Raw genomic sequence first — 20,298 nt, 5'->3', positions numbered from 1 at the left:
CTAAATTCACCATATTAGCCAACAATGTGAAATAGTCCCTCAACAAATCTACCAGAGCTGCTACCACGTAGCAACACTGTACTGCCAACACTATACTGCCTGGTTTGCACTTCACCTATTTCCTTTCCTATTTCCCTTCTATTCCCAGCTGGAGGTCCTAATAGGCACTGAAACTAGCAGAATGGAGAAGAGAAACAAAGACCATGGAAAATTCACAAACTGGAAAATCAGATTATAAATAATTGAGTGTTAACTATCACTAGGTTGCATTCTGCACCTGTTGAGCTTCTTTTTCAATTTGGGTTTGCTTTTGTTTCTATCCTTAATTATTCCTGTTTTAAGAACCATTTTTCCCTTCCTTTTTTAAATGAGGACATTATAGAATGGTTTAGGCATTAGGTGTACTTTATTTAAATTACTGAATCTGTGAATATATCTTTAACTGTAGTCACAAAATCTGAACTACTCAGATGCTCTTGTAAAGTGAATTGGCTAGTATTTGTATGCTAATATAGGAATTCTTTACATGTATACTTTTCACTTGCTCCAGGTAAGTAGATACCCATCTACTTGTTGTACACACTCAGCTTAAAACAAATACCACAACAAATAACAGAAGTGAGTTCCATCATAAACAGAATCACCATCTTCTAAGATAGATATAATGTGCTTTAAAAAAAACCCCAAGACAATTAAGAACCTCAATGAAAGGTAATCAGTGCAATAAAACAACTGGCATATTAAATGCTTTCATTAAATACAGTAACATCTATAATTCTAAATAATTTGCTCACATATAATCACTCTCAAAAAGATAGGGAAATTTTAGATTTTGAAATTGAAAGTTTTACTGGTGAAATGTTGAAGTTGTGGCCAGCCTATTCCTGTCAGTAGTTTGGCTTTGACACAGTCCGCTCCCCATTCTCTTCCCCTAGCCACCCTCCCCTAACCCGGACATACACCTCTGAAAAAGGAATCCATGAGGGCTGAAGGGCTGTCCAAAGCCAAATAGAATCTGGTCAGTCCCAGGTTGAGCCCTGTCTGTGCAGCAGAGTTCTGGGACTCAAGATTTTCAGACTTGCTTGCCACTCCATGCCTGGTAAATTCCCTACCCTAGACCTCTACAAATTATGAATAATAATCCAGACCCTCTGCCTTCTCCCTTCTTCTGGTCATCTTTCATGCATTTCACTCGTTGCCGCCAAACAGTGCAGCTGATTGCGAGTTGTTCTGATAAAAGGTGAGTGGGAGAGGTGACTGTAGCTAAAGATGAAAATGATGTTCGGGATTATTGGTGGATTTCAATCTTTCTGGGTCTCAGTCAGCAGGTTGTATTTAAGATATTTTCAGCATTTGTTAAGAAGTGGCTACAAAAGACTACTGGAGTTGACAAGAAACTAGAAATGAATGAGAAAGATGTCTCAATATAAACCTAAGGCTCCATACGCGAATGATCTAGGTGACTACGTATGTCCTAAAAAGACTTTCATTAGCAGTAAATTTCAATTTGTGAGGGCACAAGATCCTGAAATAAATCTAAAGTGTATTTTTATAAGGGGTGGTATGGTCAAAAAATATTGACACTGAAAAGATGCAGTATTTCCTACACATTTATAGTACTCCCTTATTTCTGAATATTTTATATGACTATTACCTTTCCTAGCAAAACTACTGCTAATGACAGGATTGACTAGGTTTATATAAAACACTTTTATCTAGCACACACATTTCACACCATTTTCCACCACAACCAAAAACTGGTTCAACAGCTAGCGTAACAGCAAACAGCAAGTTATTTTCAGATTTGAAGACAGATGAATTTCAAAGCACATAATTGTACATGTCTTTCACTTTCAATTAAGGCACAATTAAGATATATCACCTGACCTTTGGTGCTGGGTTAATCAAGATTGATAAAGGTAAAATATCTTAAAATTATTTTCTCCCAGATTGAAAGAGTCTATGCCAGTGTCTTTCAGGTTTCAAAATGTCAACATTAACTCAACACTGTTATTTAGAACCCTCATGAAACATCAACAGTATCTAGGCAATGAAAGCATTCCATCATTAAAATATTAAAGGAAAATTACCGTACCTAGATCCCACGGCGCCATCTCCAGAGTCTTGGCTTCCAGCCTCACTTGGAGTGCTCACAGATTTGGAGGATGGAGACATAGGAGGAGGGACTAAATAGTGAAATAGACAGGTATCCGCTGTTACTATTCTCAGAGGTTGCACTGCTTATGATGTTTCAAAATTAATTCAACATGAAATATTTAAAGGAAAAAAATGGCAAACCAAAAGATACATGAATGAAAATGAACAGTAGAAAAAAAGGGGGAAAAGACAATGTTAACAATTCATGCTGGAGATTCATGCAATTACATTTAATGCATCTGGACTTAATTAATAAAGTTGATGAAATGTGCATTTTGAGCTCAGCCTTTACCAAATGTTGGCACAAACTTTCAAAGGAGACTGCTTCCCCCGCTATTCATAATCTCATATAAACTATTATCATGACATACGTAAGTCAGCATCAGTGATTATTTCCAGAAATTGAAACAATGAAATACAGTAGTCTATTAAAAATAGTTATTAATTTCTGGATCTATGAATATAAGAATCTCCCCCCATGGAATATATTACAGGAAATATTAAAATTTGCCAAATTAGAAAAATTGATGCTGTCAAATCATTAGGCTTATATAAGAATGTCTCCTTTAAAATGTTCATTAGTTTCCAGCAATTTGGGTGGAAGAATGCAAACCAGTCATAAAGCAACATGCCTTTTAAAACTGATGCAGAACAAAAAGTGAGAGCATGCAACTTAAATATTGCAAGACTTGTGTTAATTTCCTTACCCCAGTATTCAGAAATAACTGAAGTGTACAAACAAAGATACAGACACCCAAAATATTCTTAATCCCTTCTTATAGAGAAATGCATATTTTTCATAGCATATAAACAAACAGAACACATGTATTTCCATTTATTGGAAGCCTTTAAAGTAATACAGGCAATAATATTTGGTCCTGTACTGCTTAAAACTTAGTGATCACTACTGTAGGTATAACAGAAGGATCATCACTGCCATCTTCTGGTTAAGCTTTACCACAGCTGTCTTCAAACTCCAATTATTCTTCAAAAACTTTTTTCAATGTATATAGTCTATCAGATATTAGCATGACTGCATTTTAAAATAAACACATTTTTTTTAAATGTATTTCTACAGAAGATACACTCTCCTTATTTTTAAATAATTACTAGAGAATTCCATTTATGCATCTAAACCAAAACCATATGCTACTTTTTTGTGGTATTTACTAGGCACTTAATGTGACAAGCACTGTGCTAAGCGCTGGAGTAGGTACAAGATAAGCCAAAATCAATCAATCAATGGTATTTATTGAGCACTTACTGTGTACAGAACACTGTACTAAGCGCTTGGGAGAGTACAATACAACCAAGTTGGTAGACATGTTTCCTGCCCACAAGGAGCTTACAGCCTAGAGGAGGAGACAGATATTAAAATAAATTACAGATAGGAAAATAAGTGCTGTGGGACTTAGGGTGGGATGGATACTAAGTGCTTAAAGGATAAAGATCCAAGTGCATAGTAAGCACAGAAGGGACAGGGAGTAGGGGAATGAGGGCTTAGTTGGGGAAGACCTCGAAGAAAATGTGATTTTAATACGGCTTTGCAAGTATGGAGAGTGGTGGTCTGTCGTATATGAAGGAGGAGGGAGTTTCAAGTCAGAGGGAGGACGAGGGCAAAGCGCTGGTGGCGAGATAGACGAGATGGAGGAACAGTGAGTAGGTTGGTGTTAGAGGAGCAAAGTGTGCAGACTGGGTTGTAGTACGAATTCAGCAAGGTAAAGAAGGTGGGGGGTGAGCTGATTTACTGATTGATGAGGAAACTGAAGCACAGATAGGCCAAGTGACTTGTCCAGGTCACTCACCCAACCAGTGGCAGAGTTGGGACTAGAATGCAGGTCTCCCATATCCTATCCACTAGGCCATGCTGCCGTCTCTAAAATCCTTGAAAATCCCCATCCCTTTACCACTCTTCCCCAACCCAGCAGTGACAATAAACCAGCCTCTCTACTGACAGTTGGAAAGAGGGGAAGAGGATGGATATCCAAAAGCATCTATAAACTCTCCCAAATCGGACACAGTCTCTGTCCCAAATGACCTCTCAGTCTAAGGGAAAGGGACAACAGGTATCTTTTGAGGAAGCTGAAGCACCAAAATGCTAAATAGGCAAATGGCAGACAGGATTAGAACCCAGGTCTTCTGAGTTCCAAGCCCATGCTCTTTCCACGAGACCACACTGCTTCCCACAAACAGAAGTTAACGGTACCTATGCATTTGAAATTAGGTTTACGTATTCCAGTAATACTTCACCATAAAGGGGATTGTGATTCTAGGATTCTATTTGAATATGATCTATCAGTCTTTATAAACACAAATATAAAAAAAATTACCAGCCTATGCTCATTTTCTACTTCTTTAACTAATGGTAAGAAAAATAACAAGGTTGTTAGTGCCTCTAATTTGCTGATTATATCAAATTTTTCATGAATGTAAAAATCATATATATGCCCTTTAAAATGAACACTGAGCAAAGGGAATATTGCTACGTGATTAGCCTAGTGACACAATATTAAATATCCAAATGTGCATGAAACAGTGTTCCAGCTATGATCCCAAATTAGCCTCTAGGAAAGTGCTGGAAAGCATTCAAGTCAATGCATTACAAATGAGATATCAAGTCTTTTAAAACAAACAATAAAAGCAAGTTGAGGGGGACATTCCTACTCCTATCCTTCCTTAATGATCAAAGAACAGCATTAGATTTGACATTAGAACAATAGCCCCTAATTTATCCCTGGCTAAAAGTTATTTTGAAAATCACTAAATTTTGGATAAATTCTGGTATCTGAATCGTGGAACTTAGAAAATTTCGGAAAACGATTCCCATGCTTAAAAACAAGGATCACAATAAAAACTACCATTCTCAAGCAAAGTGCTTATAGATTATTTGCATCAATACTATTTTATTGACATCAACATGGTCTTTCCTGTTAATTTACAGGAAGCATTCCCAATAGGTGCTGTGTCCAACCCGATGACCTTATATCTACCCCAGCATTTAGAAAAGTGCTTGGTACAAAGTAAATGCTTAAATACCATAATTATTATTTATTGGTATTACTTTCACCATTTCCAATTCACAACTTTGTACTATGTTTTTAACACCCATTTATTTTTTCACCCAAGATATTTTTTAGCTACCCTCTGGACACTCTGAATGTTACAGGGCCACTGCCTCTTTTCCCAACCCAATATGCTCAACTAACTTCCCCTGGATATTCTGCTTTTTCCTGATTTTCTGCAGTACCAGGAGTCACCCTTTGGTTAGCAATGGTCAGAGGCCACTTCCAGCTCCCTCGGTCTCTTTTAAGGAGCTGTTATTGCTACATTTTGACCCAAACAACTCAAAAAATTCTAGAATTCCAGAGCAAAAAATGTAACGGTTACTTCTGTTGCACTCTTGGACTTTAGAGAACACTTTGAATATTGAATGGAAGACCCTTCTGGGCAGAAGACTAGCTTTCTTTGAGCTAAAAACTGTCAATAAGGCACACCTAAAACATTGACTCCCCATGCTAGCAGTCTAATCTTGAAGCCCCAGTAAAAAGAAAATCTATTCAGGAGGCTTTTATCTAATGTGAGAAGTGTTCTACTTCAGAATAATTAACATACTTATTTATATTTTAATTAGAGAAGCAGCCCGGTCTAATGAAAAGAGCACAGGCCTGGGAGTCAGGACATCTGGATTCTAATCCCAGCTCTGTCACTTGACTGCTATGGCACCTTGGGCAAATCACTGCACTTCTCTGGGATTGTTTTCTCATTTGTAAAATGGGGATTGAGTACATGTTCTCCCAGCATAGACTGTGAGCCCTGTGTGGGACAGGGATCGTGTCTGACCTGGTTATTTTATATCTACCTCAGTGATTAGTATAGTACTTTGCACATAGTATATACCAAATGCCATAATAAATTATTTCAAGTCTTTAAATAAGAATTATAGTACTTATTAGGTGATTTCAAAGTGCTAAGTATTGCAGTAGACAAGCTAATAAATTTGGACACAGACCCAGCCCTACAGAGGGCTTGATAGAGAGGTGCATTTCCAACTTGGCTCCTGTAAAACAACACTCCCCAACGGACAAGAGGTCCATGAGATGCTATTACAAGGGTAAACAAGGAGATAAGGAAAAACTAGGGATGTTCCGTACTGCCTCCCTAGTCACTAGGGTGGAAGATTGTCCTCTTTCCCTGTTCTTCCACGTGTCCCATTACCCCAGCCAGAAGAAGATAACTGGCTAAACCAGTAAGGGCATTTCTTATACTTTTATATCATAGAATAATCTTATAATACACTATTTGAGCTAAGAATTATACTGACATCAAAAGCTATGCTGAGCGTGCAAGGTTTCACCCCAATTCTTTCAGCTCACTGAACCAAACACAAGAGAACTGGCCCTTTCCAATTCCTTGAAGCCTGGCCCAGCCCCATTCCTGAAGTACCAGAATCTAAAAATAGGACTAGTCGCTGCTGATACAATAACCAGAACATTTTCAAGTTCTGAAGTTCAGAAGTGAGGTAAGCCAAGGTCTGGCTAAAGCTGCATAGGGTCTAATGGGTGCAAAAGAGGTTCAGCAATGTAGGTGACAATAAAGGGGGGGGGGAGGGGAAGGGTCTTTTTCAAAGAGAAGCAGTGAAGGGGAAAGAGTGCCTTGAAGGGAATGGGAGAGGTGGTGAACCATGGAAAAAGACTAATACAAAGCAGAAAATAACTAGAGTCAGGGAAAGGAGAAGATTAAAGGCTTAAAAAAATGATTGGAAACCAGTGAAAAACCATAAATGGGTCATGAAACATTTATTCACCAACTGATAAACCCCCAAACTTAAAAAACTAACCTTGAGAGCTACATGCTCCCTTGTGAAGACAATGTCCTGGAACACTAAGTCTGTGGGTTCCATGATAAACAGTTCCTGAGAGATCAGCATGAACTAGATTATCCTATGACAACAGTTTGGAATGGAACCCAGCTTCTGGGTGAGGAAAAGTTGGAAGGGAACGGGATCCGGAAAGTAGCAATGGGGGCAATAGCTTAATAAGGAAAGGCCGCCCCTTAACTGCAGGGAAGTGTATACAATGCAAAAGGCTGAGAACCCTAACCAGTCTGCTCCCAATAACAAGATCAATATCAGTGTCATTAGTGCTTAGAACAGTGTTTAGCACATAGTACGTGTTTAACAAATACCATAATTATTATTAGTATTAGGCTCACCTGTGCTTTAATAATGGTATTTGTTAAGGGCTTACAATGTGCCGGGCACTGTACTAAGCCCTGCAGTGGATACAAGCAAATATATCCCCTCCCTCTGACAAAATCAATACAAAAGTAGCTGGAATAAGATAGCTCCGAATAAGGTAAAATTTGGGAAAACTGCACGGGCCATGTGGGAGGAGGAAGAGGATGTGGTTTAGTAAAAGAGAAGGTGAGAGAACACTCCAGAAATGAGCACAGATTTTGTGGCAGGAGAAATTAGCGTGTTGGGTGACGAGCAGGTTGACTTGCCTGAAATGAAGAGCACAAGCAGTATATAGGGGAAGAGAAGAGCAGATGGCAGAGTTGATGCTTTTTCACTGCACTCTGATGCTCTTTCAAGCCTTGCTCTGGACCTCCATAGTGCTTTTTAATTCTCTAAGTACTCTATCTTCTTTGCATGATTCTCCTCTCTCCCATCCCTTAACCTCTATACTATCCTTTCAGGGAAATCATTTGCTACCTACTATATATACATGGGTGAATTTCACCCTCATTTCACTTTTTCATCAGTCCCCACAATTCTCAATATCCATAGGTTAGCTCTTTCCAGGTGTCTACATGTCTAAAACACAACTTCACGTCTTGTCCCCCAATCTTCTACACAGTCTAATAAGCTAACGTTTTAACTAAATCATCACAAAGTTATAAGAAAATGTTGTGACCAACTTACTCTATCACCTTGTATAGATTTGGGCAGAGGTGGAGATTGCTAGAGAAAACAAAGGTTTCTTTCAGGAGAGAGGATATCCTCTGTATTCTCTCTTAGGATTTCCTTTTACACTTTTTTTTAGCAAGAAATGTTAAGCATTTTGTAAATAGTCAATTTACACGTTTTATAGTGGCTAGGCAAAAATCTACATAGTTCTATACTTCAACTCAGAAAGTTAATGAGGTTTCTTCCCTCCCCAAATCCATCCCCAAGACTAATGGAAAATCTGACAAAATTTGATTTCCAGGCATGTAGTAGATATTTCCAACTTTAAAGGTTCTGAATTGTTTTGAGAATGGTCTTTGACAGGTGAGGATGGGTACCCTCTTGACCTTCTCTCTCTCTCCTCTCGTTTCTTTACAAGAGCTGAGAATATGAGAGTGAAAGTGGACAAGGAATGTAAACTTGGAGAACAGAAAAGCCTTTGTAAAGAGGATCTAGAAATCTAATGCTATAATGACCAAGGAATGAAAGATACAAGACCTTAGCCCCAAGCTAGTCAAAGATGATCCATTTAAAGTGGACAGTTCACTCTCTGTAATTGGAAAAAGCAGAGGGTTTTTAAAAAGTTTCACTACCTTCACTAAGAGAGTTCTCAACTACTTATTGAGACTACACCTGACATGGTGTAAGATGAAAAGGCTGCCTATATTTAATTGGGAAAAGGGTCCTGCTATCCCAAACCTGACTGTATTAATAGGTTCATATTACACAGGCTTATTACCTGTTTCAGATCATAGATCGCCCATTAAGCTTCAAAATCCGTAAAAATGATTTGATTAAATACCATTTTCTGTATAGAAAGGATTCTCTCCTAGTGGTGGGGAAGGTGTTGTGTGAGACAGAAGGTTCCACCACAAAATTAGCACCTGTCAACCAGCTACTTGTACAGTGTCATTCATGGGAGAAGTTCAGGGGATGATCACAGCTTCCTGATGTTTGCATATGCCATATGAATGGGAAAAGGCAAAGGGGAGAAGGTAAGGAAAAGAAAAGATGGCCATGGAGGTAGTGTTACCTTCGGGAAAGCCTACCCTTGCTCTCCCTAACCTGATACACCAGTCACTGTCCCAACTTCTCCCTCTCCCAGATGGCTGGAAGCAGCATGGCCTTAGCGGAAAGAACATGGACCTGGGAGTCAGAGGATGTGGGACTAATCCTGGCTCCGCCATATGTCTGCTGTGTGACTTTGGGCAAGTCACTTCACTTCTCTGTGTCACTCACCTCATCTGTAAAATGGGGATTAAGACTGTGAGCCCCATATGGGAAAGAACTGAGAGCATTACCTTTCTCACTGTACACCCACTCTCTTGGGGAGCATATCTGTTTTCATGGCTTCAGCTGCCACCATTACACAAGCAACTTTAACCCTAACTCTATTCATGCATCTCCTCTGGCCTCCAGGACATCTTCACTTAGCTGTCCTGGTGGCACCTCAAACTCAATGTCTACCAATCAACTGTATTTATTGAGCACTTACTGTTTAAAACAGAACTACATTATCTTTCCCCTTAAACACCCTGCTCTTCCAACTTTTTCATCTCAGTCAATAACACTACCACCCTCCCGGTCCCTACCATTCTTGACTCCTGTTTTTCAGTTTTGACAATCTACTACCAAATCCTGCCAGTTTTTCCTACACGACCTCTCCCAGATCTGCTCTTTCCCTCCAGCCTAACAGCTACCTTCCTGGTACAAGTTCTGGTCATACTGCAACTAGATTATTCTAGCAGCCTCCTCAGTGATCTCCCTGTCTCCATTCTCTCCCCACATCAATAATATTACTTGCTGCTGCACGGATCAGTTTTTCTGAAGCATCACTTGACACATTCTTCAAAATCTTTCACTGGTTTCCCGTGCCCCTGTGCATGGAGCTCCTCACAATTTGCTTCCAGGCTACCACCTCACCCCTCCACTCTTCAACCCATTAGTTTCATTCCTCCTAAGCTAACCTTCTGCCTGTACTTCACTCTCGACTCTCCCACCTTTGTTCCCTCCTCACGCTGATCTCCCATCTTCTGAGGGAGCACAGCTCTCCCCATATGCAAAGCCCACCCCAAAACCCACTTTCTCCAACATGTCTTTCCAGTTCATTTCCAGCATCCCATGTCATATAAACCCTTCAGCCACCAGTAGCACTTATACCCGAACTTATTCATCCTGAACATTTATGTATATACATTTATTCAATTATCCCTTCAATTACTGATTGATTATTCCGCCGATACTTTCATATGTCTCTCCCCTATTAGAGTGAATGCTCCTTGTGGTCCAAGAGTGAGTCACTGCTTGTTTTGTACTTCCCAAGCGCTTTGTACAGAGCACTGCACCCAGGATACTCAATAAATACTATGACTCCTAGATGTTCCACAGCTTGCTGAATTATTCAGTTGTGGTTCTACATAGCCTTGATGCCTCAGGGACTCCAGGCCCTAGCAAAATGGCTTCCAGTTCAGGAAACCCTATTGAGTTGGGGCAGCATGAGGATTCTTTGATGTTCCAGTGGGTTTGGCCGGGGACCAGATCCTTCTTAGGATTGCCCCAAACCTACTAAATAGGTCTCTGATCTTAGCCTGGATGCCCTCAGGGGCACAAAGCTAATCCTCCAAGGTCATCCCAAACGCCAATGCCAGTCCCAAAATACACCAAAGTCACCAGCCTGCTGGGAACCCAGAGAGCCGAGTAGCTAAAGGAAAAGTCACTTTGGCATTTGATAATTCTGCCCTTTTTGAATACGCACCTGGAATTTCATGTGATGGCTACATTTTAAGGCTTTACTTTCAAATAAGTGGTAGTTAAGAAAAATGACGAAATTGTACATCATAACCCTGAATATTCATTCCATTTGCCTCTATTACTACAGTCAAGCTAAATGTTAATCCAAATATTGAACACAACATAAGCCCAGCCAGGAATTACAATCATATTTATAACCTTACCCATTGGGGACTCTGGAGTTAGTCCCACGCTCTGTAGCAACGCTTCAGCTTCTCTTCTTTTTTTCTCAAGATCAGACTCTTCTTGTGCAGGAGCAACTACATCCTTCTTCTGATCAGTCTAAATATTTTTTTAAAAAGTCAAAAGCCTTTATAACGCAGTTAGGTGAAATCTTTCCTATCTTATGAGGAAATTTTTTTATTTCAGTAATTTACACTGAAACAAATTTACACTACTTAAATATAGATTTCTCATCAATAAACTAATATTTCCCTAGCCAGTTTTCCAAATATAGCAGTAATTTACACTAAGATTTTTCCAAGCGCCGAACAGATTTAAAGATATGAAATATTTAGAAAGGCTAAACTAAATGGAAAGTGCCTAAGCATTGGCAACATAAGACTATCAATAATCTTACTCTTATGGGCAAAAACAAGCCAAGCCACTAATGGCACCCCCCAGACCACTGCTTGAAGAAAATGTAAACCAACAATTTTTCAGGTCATAGTATTACCTTTACAAATGTCATAAAAGGAACCCTGAAAAGGCCCAGTACTTGCTGAAACAGATTTATGGGCACAGCTGAATCATTCATTCAATCATATTTATTAAGCACTTATTGTGTGCAAAGCAATGTCTGATACAGTTGAAGCCAATAAAGTTGATTTCAGTTCTTTATAGATTACAGTATTTGAAGAAACTAATTGGAGAAATTGAAACTAATTTGAAGAAATTACATCTGACTGTCCAAGATGTCAACTTATAAACTTAATGGATTGTAACAGCTCATATAACCGTATCATTGCACATAGCTCCCTGGCTATATTCAAGGTGAGAACAAAAACAACACATAATAAAAAAATCATTTCTACCACCTCCATTTAAGATACACTCTAGTTTGGGAAAAGGGAATTGAATTTGCCAGAACAATTAAGCACACGCAAATATATTTATTTGAAGGACCATGGGAGTGCTGTTTGTATAAAGAAACAGGCTGGGGAAAGTCTCAAAAATTCCACAAAGTGAAAAATCAGAGTCTATGTAACAGTTCTTTCCCTCACCAATAATTGTCTATGATTTCAAGTAATTAAAGCACTTCTGCTTAATGATAATCCAAAACAAATTTTCTGACAAATAGCTTTAATCATGTTCAGTTCCCAAATTCTACTTTTGTAGCTTCATTTCAGACATAAAAAAGACCCAGTGGATTTACATCACATTCAGAGCCCCTTTTTAATTCTACATTACACACTAGAAATATGTCTTGAATATTTATTTTACAGAACAAACATGATAGGGCATTCCTGATGAGACTTACCCGGCACTCCTGCATCTATTCACTACTACCACTAAAGTAAAATTCATCAGAAATACCCTCAAAATGTTATTAATTCTACTTGAGCACATTTTTATCAAGACAGAAGTATGGGAAAGACCTTCAGTTAAATCCGTATGAACAGTTCTTAACAGAAGCCTATATTTAAAACTTCCATCCTAAAACTCTCAATAAGATGCTAGTGGTATTACAAACTGTCCTTATAAAAATGAAAGGCAACAATTGGCTGTCTGTCAGGCCCGGGTTATGGGTCGCATTCTGGGACAGCTCTCTTAGGCCTGAATCATGATCCTGGCAGCTGCCCATTATTCAATCAAGGCACTGGCTTAAAACTCCTACTAGCTTATAACACAGCACAGAAAGGTCCAGTGGGCACAAAACGAACCTTCAATGAAGACCTGTAGAGTGTCACTGCTAATGGTACACTTAAGCAAGCCCCTATTCTTTTTTTGTTTGCTTGCTTGCTATTGATTTTTTCCCTTTCCCTTGGGTAGAAGAAGATAAGCCTTGGCTATCATATATACCCTGAGTATTGTACTGAGGAGACACTCAGGGAACAACATATTGCCTGCCCGTTAATAAACCACCTCTGGTTTAAAGGCACAGATACAGCTACAGAATTCCTATCACAATAAAAATAGTGACAAAAATTATTTCAATGTAGTGGTTTGCCAGATGGACCTAATCCAGGCTCATGCATGTTAGTTGCCTCTCATACCCCAAAGTGCATAGATGTAATGTAATGTATTCAGTAGCACTACTTCCTTACCCACTGAAACATCTCATGTACAAGTTCATATGCTTAGAAGCAAATCTTCCACCTATTTTTTTTTTTTAACAGTATGTGTTAAGCAGGTTAATATGTGCCAGACCTGTTCTAAGAGCTGAAGTAGATACAACGTAATCAGGTTGGACATAGACTATGTCCCCACATGGGGCTTCACAGTCTTAAATCTCCATTTTACAGATGAGGTAACTGAGGCACAGAGAAGTGAAGTGACTTGACTAAGGTCGCACAGCAGGCAAGTGATGGAACTGGGATGAGAACTCAGGTCCCTCTGACTCCCAGGACCGTGCTCTATCCACTAAGTCACACTGCTTCTCAATGTCTCATTCTGGACATACAAAATCACTTGTGATTGTTATATTGACAACTTCAATCCTCTCTGTAACATGAGTACTTTAGGCTACCAAAGTACTGAGACCAACTTATAAAACTTACTTCTCTGCTTTGATCCTGAATTTATTCATCTTAAATGGAAAAAAATTAAGATTGCTTGGCTTAACTGTTCTATAAACTATCTGTTAATGCAATGTGACGCTACGGTAACTGGATGAACAATTCTGACCATTTTTAGACATTATGAAATGACTGAAAAGGTATTACTTTAGGCATATTATCTTTAATGGAACAAGGTAAAACAGGCTTACTTCCTTTTTCTTTCGTTCTTCCTCCTTTCTTTTCTTCTCTTCTCGGATTTGAGCTAAGCGTTGTTTCTTACGCTCCAATTCAGCCTTTAGCTCACTTTTGTCAGACATGATTAGGATCCTAATGCACAAAAATGCAAACATTAAAATGATCACAGTAATGATGCCAATAACATACTTTGAAAAGTTAGGTTTACAAAAGAAACTGACAAAATGAAAGCAGCATAGAGAAATCATAAATTATTATTCAGTGTCACATAAAAATCAAGAAAACTTAAGGTCACAAAAGAAACTAACTGAAGAAGTGAATTTATCAAGGGACTTGAAAAACCAAGTTATATTGGGCAAATAATATGGTTTAAGGGGAATAGGCCAACTGGGGAAAAAGACACCCAAGGATGTTAACTGATACATTTAGAGAAGAGCATTAAACAGTAAAGGATGGGAAAATGGCAAAAAAAAAAAAATTCACTCTCCTCCGCAATCTCACATTTCCCCTTGCCTTTGCGTCCTCCAAGTAGAGATGTTCGACCAACACCTTAAACTCAACATGTCCAAAGTTGACCACCTTCTTCCTTCTCCTCCTCCTGACCTTCCCCATCGCTCGACAACCCCACCATTCCCATCTCAAAACCCTGCAACTCTTACATGATCCTCAATCTTTCAATCTCATATTCTGTCAGTCATCTGGGCCTGTTAATTCTATCCCCATAATATCTCTTGACTTCACCCCTTTCTCTCCATCCACACCTCTACCATCCTGGTCCAAGCAAGTGTTATATTCCCTCTTAGCTATTGCATGAGCCCTCCTTGCTGACTTCCCTGCCTCCGGCCTCTTCCCTCTCCAGTCCATTCTCCAGATCTTTTTTTTAAGTAATCATTCTGGGCTCATCTTCCCACTTCTCCAAAACCTCCAATGGTTGCCCATCCATCTCCACATCAGATAGAAACTCTTGACCAACTGCTTTAAGACAATCACCTCTCTCCCCCTTACCTATCTCTGCTTCTCTGCCACTACAACCTGGCCTGCACAGTTTACTCCTCTAATACCATGTCTCCATCTCTCACCCTTTTCAATGCTGAACTCTTGCTCAAATTCACCCTCCTACCTGAAATTCCCTCCTTCATATTCGACAGGAAGCCTTCCCTGACTAACCTCACATTTCCCCACCCTATTCTTCCCCCTTTCTGCATCACCTATTCCCTTGGGTCTGTATCCATTAGAGGACACATGGTTAATATATGCCATCATTCTTATTATTTTGACTTCCAAAAGCTTTATTCCCTATATCTAAATATTACTAATAATAGTGATCTTAGTTAAGCAGTTGCTATACGCAAAACACGACTATCCGTACAGTGCTCTGCACTCAGTAAGCACTCAAATATAATTAACATTTTTATGGCATTTGTTAAGCACTTATGTGCCAGGCACTGTACCAAACACTGGAGTATATACGAGCTAATCAAGTTGGCACAGTCCATGTCCCACATGGGGCTGGCTCACGGTCTTCATTCTCATTTTACAGATGAGGTCATTGAGGCACAGAGAAATGACTTGCTCAAGGTCACACAGCAGACAGGTGGAAGAGCTGGAATTAGAACCCAGGGACTTCTGACTCCCAGGACCAAGTTCCACTAGGCCATGTGGCATCTCATTAGTTAATTGTGCTAAGCTTTGAGATACCTTATAAGCACAATGAACACTCTCCCTGTCCCATATGGGCTCACAGTATAATAATTAATAATGTTGGTATTTGTTAAGTGCTTACTCTGTGCAGAGCACTGTTCTAAGCGCTGGGGGAGATACAGGGTAATCAGGTTGTCCTACGTGAGGCTCACAGTTAATCCCCATTTTACAGGTGAGGTAACTGAGGCACAGAGAAGTTAAGTGACTTGCCCAGTCACACAGCTGACAAGTGGCAGAGCCAGGATTCGAACCCATGACCCCTGACTGCGAAGTCCAGGCTCTTTCCACTGAGCCACACTGCTTCCCCATAATAATTATGGTACTTGTTAAGCCCTTACTATGTGCTAAGCACTGTTCTAAGGAAGAATCATAATTTATCCTCATTTCTGTAGATAAGGAAACTGAAGCACAGACTTGCCCAAGGTCACTGAACAGGCAAAATGAGAGAGTATAATTGGAGCTTCAGTTGGCGTTGTCCATTCATTTAATTACTTGGGATGATTAAGAGAAAGTTAGGAAGAAATGACTACTCCAATTATTCAGTTAGAAAATCTAGGTCCAATTTACTCAATCCTGAATTCCTCAAAGAAATAATATACATACAGCGAATATACATATTAAAATAGCCAATTAAAATTTAGTCAAAATACACTTCATTTATCTCCCCTGCTTTCAAGTCTTCCAGTTTCTAATCTAATAATGAAAAGCAGCTAACTTTGGTGGAGAGTACTAAACAAGGGATTAAGAAACTTGGACTTTGCTCTTCAGGACTGAATGGCTGATTGATAACCGGCTATGCTATGTACCTAAGTATTCTCATGGCATAGTTAGGGTATTATATTCCCAATACAATACTAAGGGGCTTAATAAGCACTTATCCTTTGGAGGTGATGGCAAAGGGAAGCATAAATACATAAATCACAACAGTAATCAAGACAAGGTATTTGGGAGAAAGAAAAGCTAGGAAGCTTGTCAAAGGAAATTTCACGGCAAGGAAAAACGATCACCACAGCTTCCTTGAGATAAAACCGAAATTCCGATTTCAAAATGGTCCTCTTTATTGGAACTGACACCTCTAACGAGCCTGAAAACAGAAACTAACTCGGCTATGTCCCTACTTACCCCCAACCACTTTCATTAGAGTACTGTCACTGCGAAGGCAATGACAACTAATACTCAAATATGCATCTGTGTTTAGATAGCACATTACCTACATTATCCACTGTGGCTGAACTGGACATTCCAAGCGCTTAGTACAGTGCTCTGCACAAGGCAAACGCTCAATAAATACTGAATGAATGAATATATCATTCTCCCCACTCTGGATTGTGAGCTCATTGTGGGCAGGGAATGTCACTGTTTACTGTTATATTGTACTTTCCCGAGCGCTTATTACAGTACTCTGCACACAGTAAGTGCTTAATAAATACAATTAAATGAATGATGGAATTAATTAGATCTTTAAAAAAAACCTGAAGACAGTGAGGAAAGGGAGAATAACCACACCCAACCTAAAAAATATAGGATTCCTCTCGTCCCTAGGGAGGCATGAAACTCCAAGGCTACTCTGCTCCTTCTGCCTTCAGACTCCAAGAGCGAAAAAAAAATTCTAATCATTCATGCATTTAATCGTATTTATTGAGCACTTACTGTGTGCAGAGCACTGTACTAAGCGCTTGGAAAGCACAATTCGGCAACAGATAGACACAATCCCTACCCAACAACGGGCTCACAGTCTGGCTCCGCCAACTTATCAGCTGTGTGTGACTTTGGGTGAGTTGCTTAACTTCTCTGGGCCTCGGTTCCATCATCTGCAAAATGGGGATAATAATGATTGTATTTGTTGAGCACCTACTATGTGCAAAGCACTGTTCTAGGCACGGGGGGGGGGGGATACAAGGTGATCAGGTTGTCCCATGTGGGGCTCACAGTCTTAATCCCCATTTTACAAGTGAGGTAACTGAGGCCCAGCGAAGTTCATTCATTCGATAGTATTTATTAAGCGCTTACTATGTGCAGAGCACTGCACTAAGCACTTGGAATGTACACTTCCGCAGCAGACAGAGACAACCCCTCACAGTCTAAACGAGGGAGACAGGGAGCAATGCAAAACAGAACAAAACAAAACAAGTTAAGTGACTTGCCCAAAGTCACACAGCTGAAAAGAGGCGGATGTGGGATTAGAACCCACGACCTCTGACTCCCAAGCCTGGGCTCTTTCCATTGCGCCGAGCCCCACGTGGGGCAGTCTGGTGAGAAGCAGCGTGGCTTAGTGAAAAGGGCACGGGTTAGAGAAACAGCGTGGCTCAGTGGAAAGAGCCCAGGTTTGGGAGTCAGAGGTGGTGGGTTCTAATTCCAGCTCTGTCACTTGCCAGCTGTATAACTCTGGGCAAGTCACTTCACTTCTCTGGGCCTCAGTTCCCTCATCTGGAAAATGGGGATTAAAAACAGTGAGCCCCACGTGGGACAACCTGATCACCTTATATCCCCCCCAGTGCTTCGAACAGTGCTTTGCACATAGTAAGCGCTTAACAAATACCACCATTACTCCCTCACCTGTAAAATGGTGGGTTAAGACTGTGAGCCTCAAATGGGCCCCCCTGACTACACCGTGAAGTTGGTGAACACCAACAAATACCAACATGACTTATTAGCTTGCCTCTAACCCAGCGCTTAGAAGAGTGCTAGGCACCTAGTAAGCGCTGAACAAATACCAACATGCCTGTTATTAGCCTGCCTCTACCCCAGCGCTTAGAAGAGTGGCTCAGCACATAGTAAGCGCTGAACAAATACCAACAAGATTCTTAGCTTGCCTCTACCCGAGCGCCTGGAACAGTGTTTGGATACAAACATGATTCTTCTTAGCTCGCTTCTACCCCAGCGCTTAGAACAGTGCTCGGCCCATAGTAAGCGCTGAACAAACACCACCATGACTCCTATTATCTTCCCTCTCCTCCAGCGCTTAGAAGAGTGCTCAGCACCTAGTAAGCGCTGAACAAACACCACCATGACTCCTATTAGCCTGCCTCCACCCCAGCGCTTAGAACAGTGCTCGGCACCTAGTAAGGACTGAACAAACACCACCATGACTCCTATTAGCCTGCCTCCACCCCAGCGCTTAGAACAGTGCTCAGCACCTAGTAAGGACTGAACAAACACCACCATGACTCCTATTACCTTGCCTCCAATCCAGTACTCAGCACCTAGTAAGGACTGAACAAACACCACCATGACTCCTATTACCTTCCCTCTCCTCCAGCGCTTAGAACAGTGCTCGGCCCATAGTAAGTGCTGAACAAACACCACCATGACTCCTATTATCTTCCCTCTCCTCCAGCGCTTAGAAGAGTGCTCAGCACCTAGTAAGGACTGAACAAACACCACCATGACTCCTATTAGCCTGCCTCCACCCCAGCGCTTAGAACAGTGCTCGGCACCTAGTAAGGACTGAACAAACACCACCATGACTCCTATTAGCCTGCCTCCACCCCAGCGCTTAGAACAGTGCTCAGCACCTAGTAAGGTCTGAACAAACACCACCATGACTCCTATTACCTTGCCTCCAATCCAGTACTCAGCACCTAGTAAGGACTGAACAAACATCACCATGACTCCTATTATCTTCCCTCTCCTCCAGCGCTTAGAAGAGTGCTCAGCACCTAGTAAGGACTGAACCAACACCACCATGACTCCTATTACCTTCCCTCTCCTCCAGCGCTTAGAAGAGTACTCAGCACCTAGTAAGGACTGAACAAACACCACCATGACTCCTATTACCTTGCCTCCACCCCAGCGCTTAGAAGAGTACTCGGCACCTAGTAAGGACTGAACAAACACCACCATGACTCCTATGAGCCTGCCTCCACCCCAGCGCTTAGAGGAGTGTTGGGGCCCGGGTGGGAGTCCGGCCGGGCCCCGACAGGACGGGCCGAGCCCCCGTCCCTTGCTGCCGCCCCCCGAGCGCGGGAGATGGGCCGCGTGGAGGCGGAAGGGAGGCCCGGAGGATGGATCTCCTCTCTCTCTGTCCCTCCGTCCCGCCCGGCCGGTCCCGGTTACCGTGTCCGGCGGCCGCCGCCTCCTCCTCCTCCTCCTGCTCCTGCTCGGGCCGGGCCGCTGGGCTTCCCCGTCCGCACAAAGAAGGAAGGGCGGCGGCTACGGCCAGCGCGCAGGGACAAAACACCTCCGCCCAACGCGGCGGCCCTTCGCTGGGATCCACTTCGGGGCGGGGCCTCCCTCTTCGTTTCCCCGCCTCCCCTCTGTGCTCATCTGTATATACGATAAGATTGCTATTTGTTAAGCGCTTACTACTACTACTACTACTACTACTACTACTACTACTACTACTAATGTTGGTATTTGTTAAGCGCTTACTATGTGCAGAGCTCTGTTCTAAGCGCTGGGGTAGACACAGGGGAATCAGGTGGTCCCACGTGGGGCTCACAGTCTTCATCCCCCTTTTACAGATGAGGTAACTGAGGCACAGAGAAGTTAAGTGGCTTACTAAGGGCACAGCACTGTTCTAATGTTAATAATAATAATGATAATCTTGGTATTTGTTAAGCGCTTACTATGTGCCGAGCACTGTTCTAAGCGCTGGGGGAGATTCAGAGTCATCAAGTGGTCCCACGTGAGGCTCACAGTTAATCCCCATTTTACAGATGAGGTCACTGAGGCACAGAGAAGGTAAGTGACTTGCCCACAGTCACACAGCTGACAAGTGGCAGAGCCGGGAGTCAAACCCGTGACCTCTGACTCCGAAGCCCAGGCTCTTTCCACTGAGCCACGCTG

The 20,298-nt window shown here is 41.4% G+C and overlaps 1 protein-coding gene across 6 annotated transcripts in view; it reads right to left on the bottom strand.

Annotated features, from left to right (window-relative positions):
* Positions 1 to 19,670, bottom strand: part of DYNC1I2 (dynein cytoplasmic 1 intermediate chain 2) — a 50,921-nt gene extending 31,251 nt beyond the window's left edge. For 2 of the 6 annotated variants that reach the window (XM_007671223.4, XM_007671226.4), the window contains exons 1-4: positions 19,567 to 19,669; positions 13,824 to 13,941; positions 11,059 to 11,176; positions 2,096 to 2,186 (exon numbers count right to left, since the gene is read on the bottom strand). In XM_007671223.4, coding sequence (XP_007669413.1) covers positions 2,096 to 2,186; positions 11,059 to 11,176; positions 13,824 to 13,931 — 317 coding nt within the window. In that variant the 5' untranslated portion in view covers positions 13,932 to 13,941; positions 19,567 to 19,669. Of the gene's footprint in view, positions 1 to 2,095; positions 2,238 to 2,864; positions 2,883 to 11,058; positions 11,177 to 13,823; positions 13,942 to 19,566 lie in introns of all 6 variants that reach the window. The other 4 variants (XM_029071710.2, XM_029071712.2, XM_007671222.4 and 1 more) reach the window with 4 other exon arrangements.
* Positions 19,671 to 20,298: the final 628 nt, after the last annotated feature.

Source organism: Ornithorhynchus anatinus, chromosome 9, assembly GCF_004115215.2.
Source record: "Ornithorhynchus anatinus isolate Pmale09 chromosome 9, mOrnAna1.pri.v4, whole genome shotgun sequence".
In the NCBI taxonomy this organism is placed as follows: Eukaryota; Metazoa; Chordata; class Mammalia; order Monotremata; family Ornithorhynchidae; genus Ornithorhynchus; species Ornithorhynchus anatinus.
The sequence above is the reverse complement of the archived record's forward strand: the minus strand, read 5'-3'. Positions and strand labels throughout refer to the sequence as shown.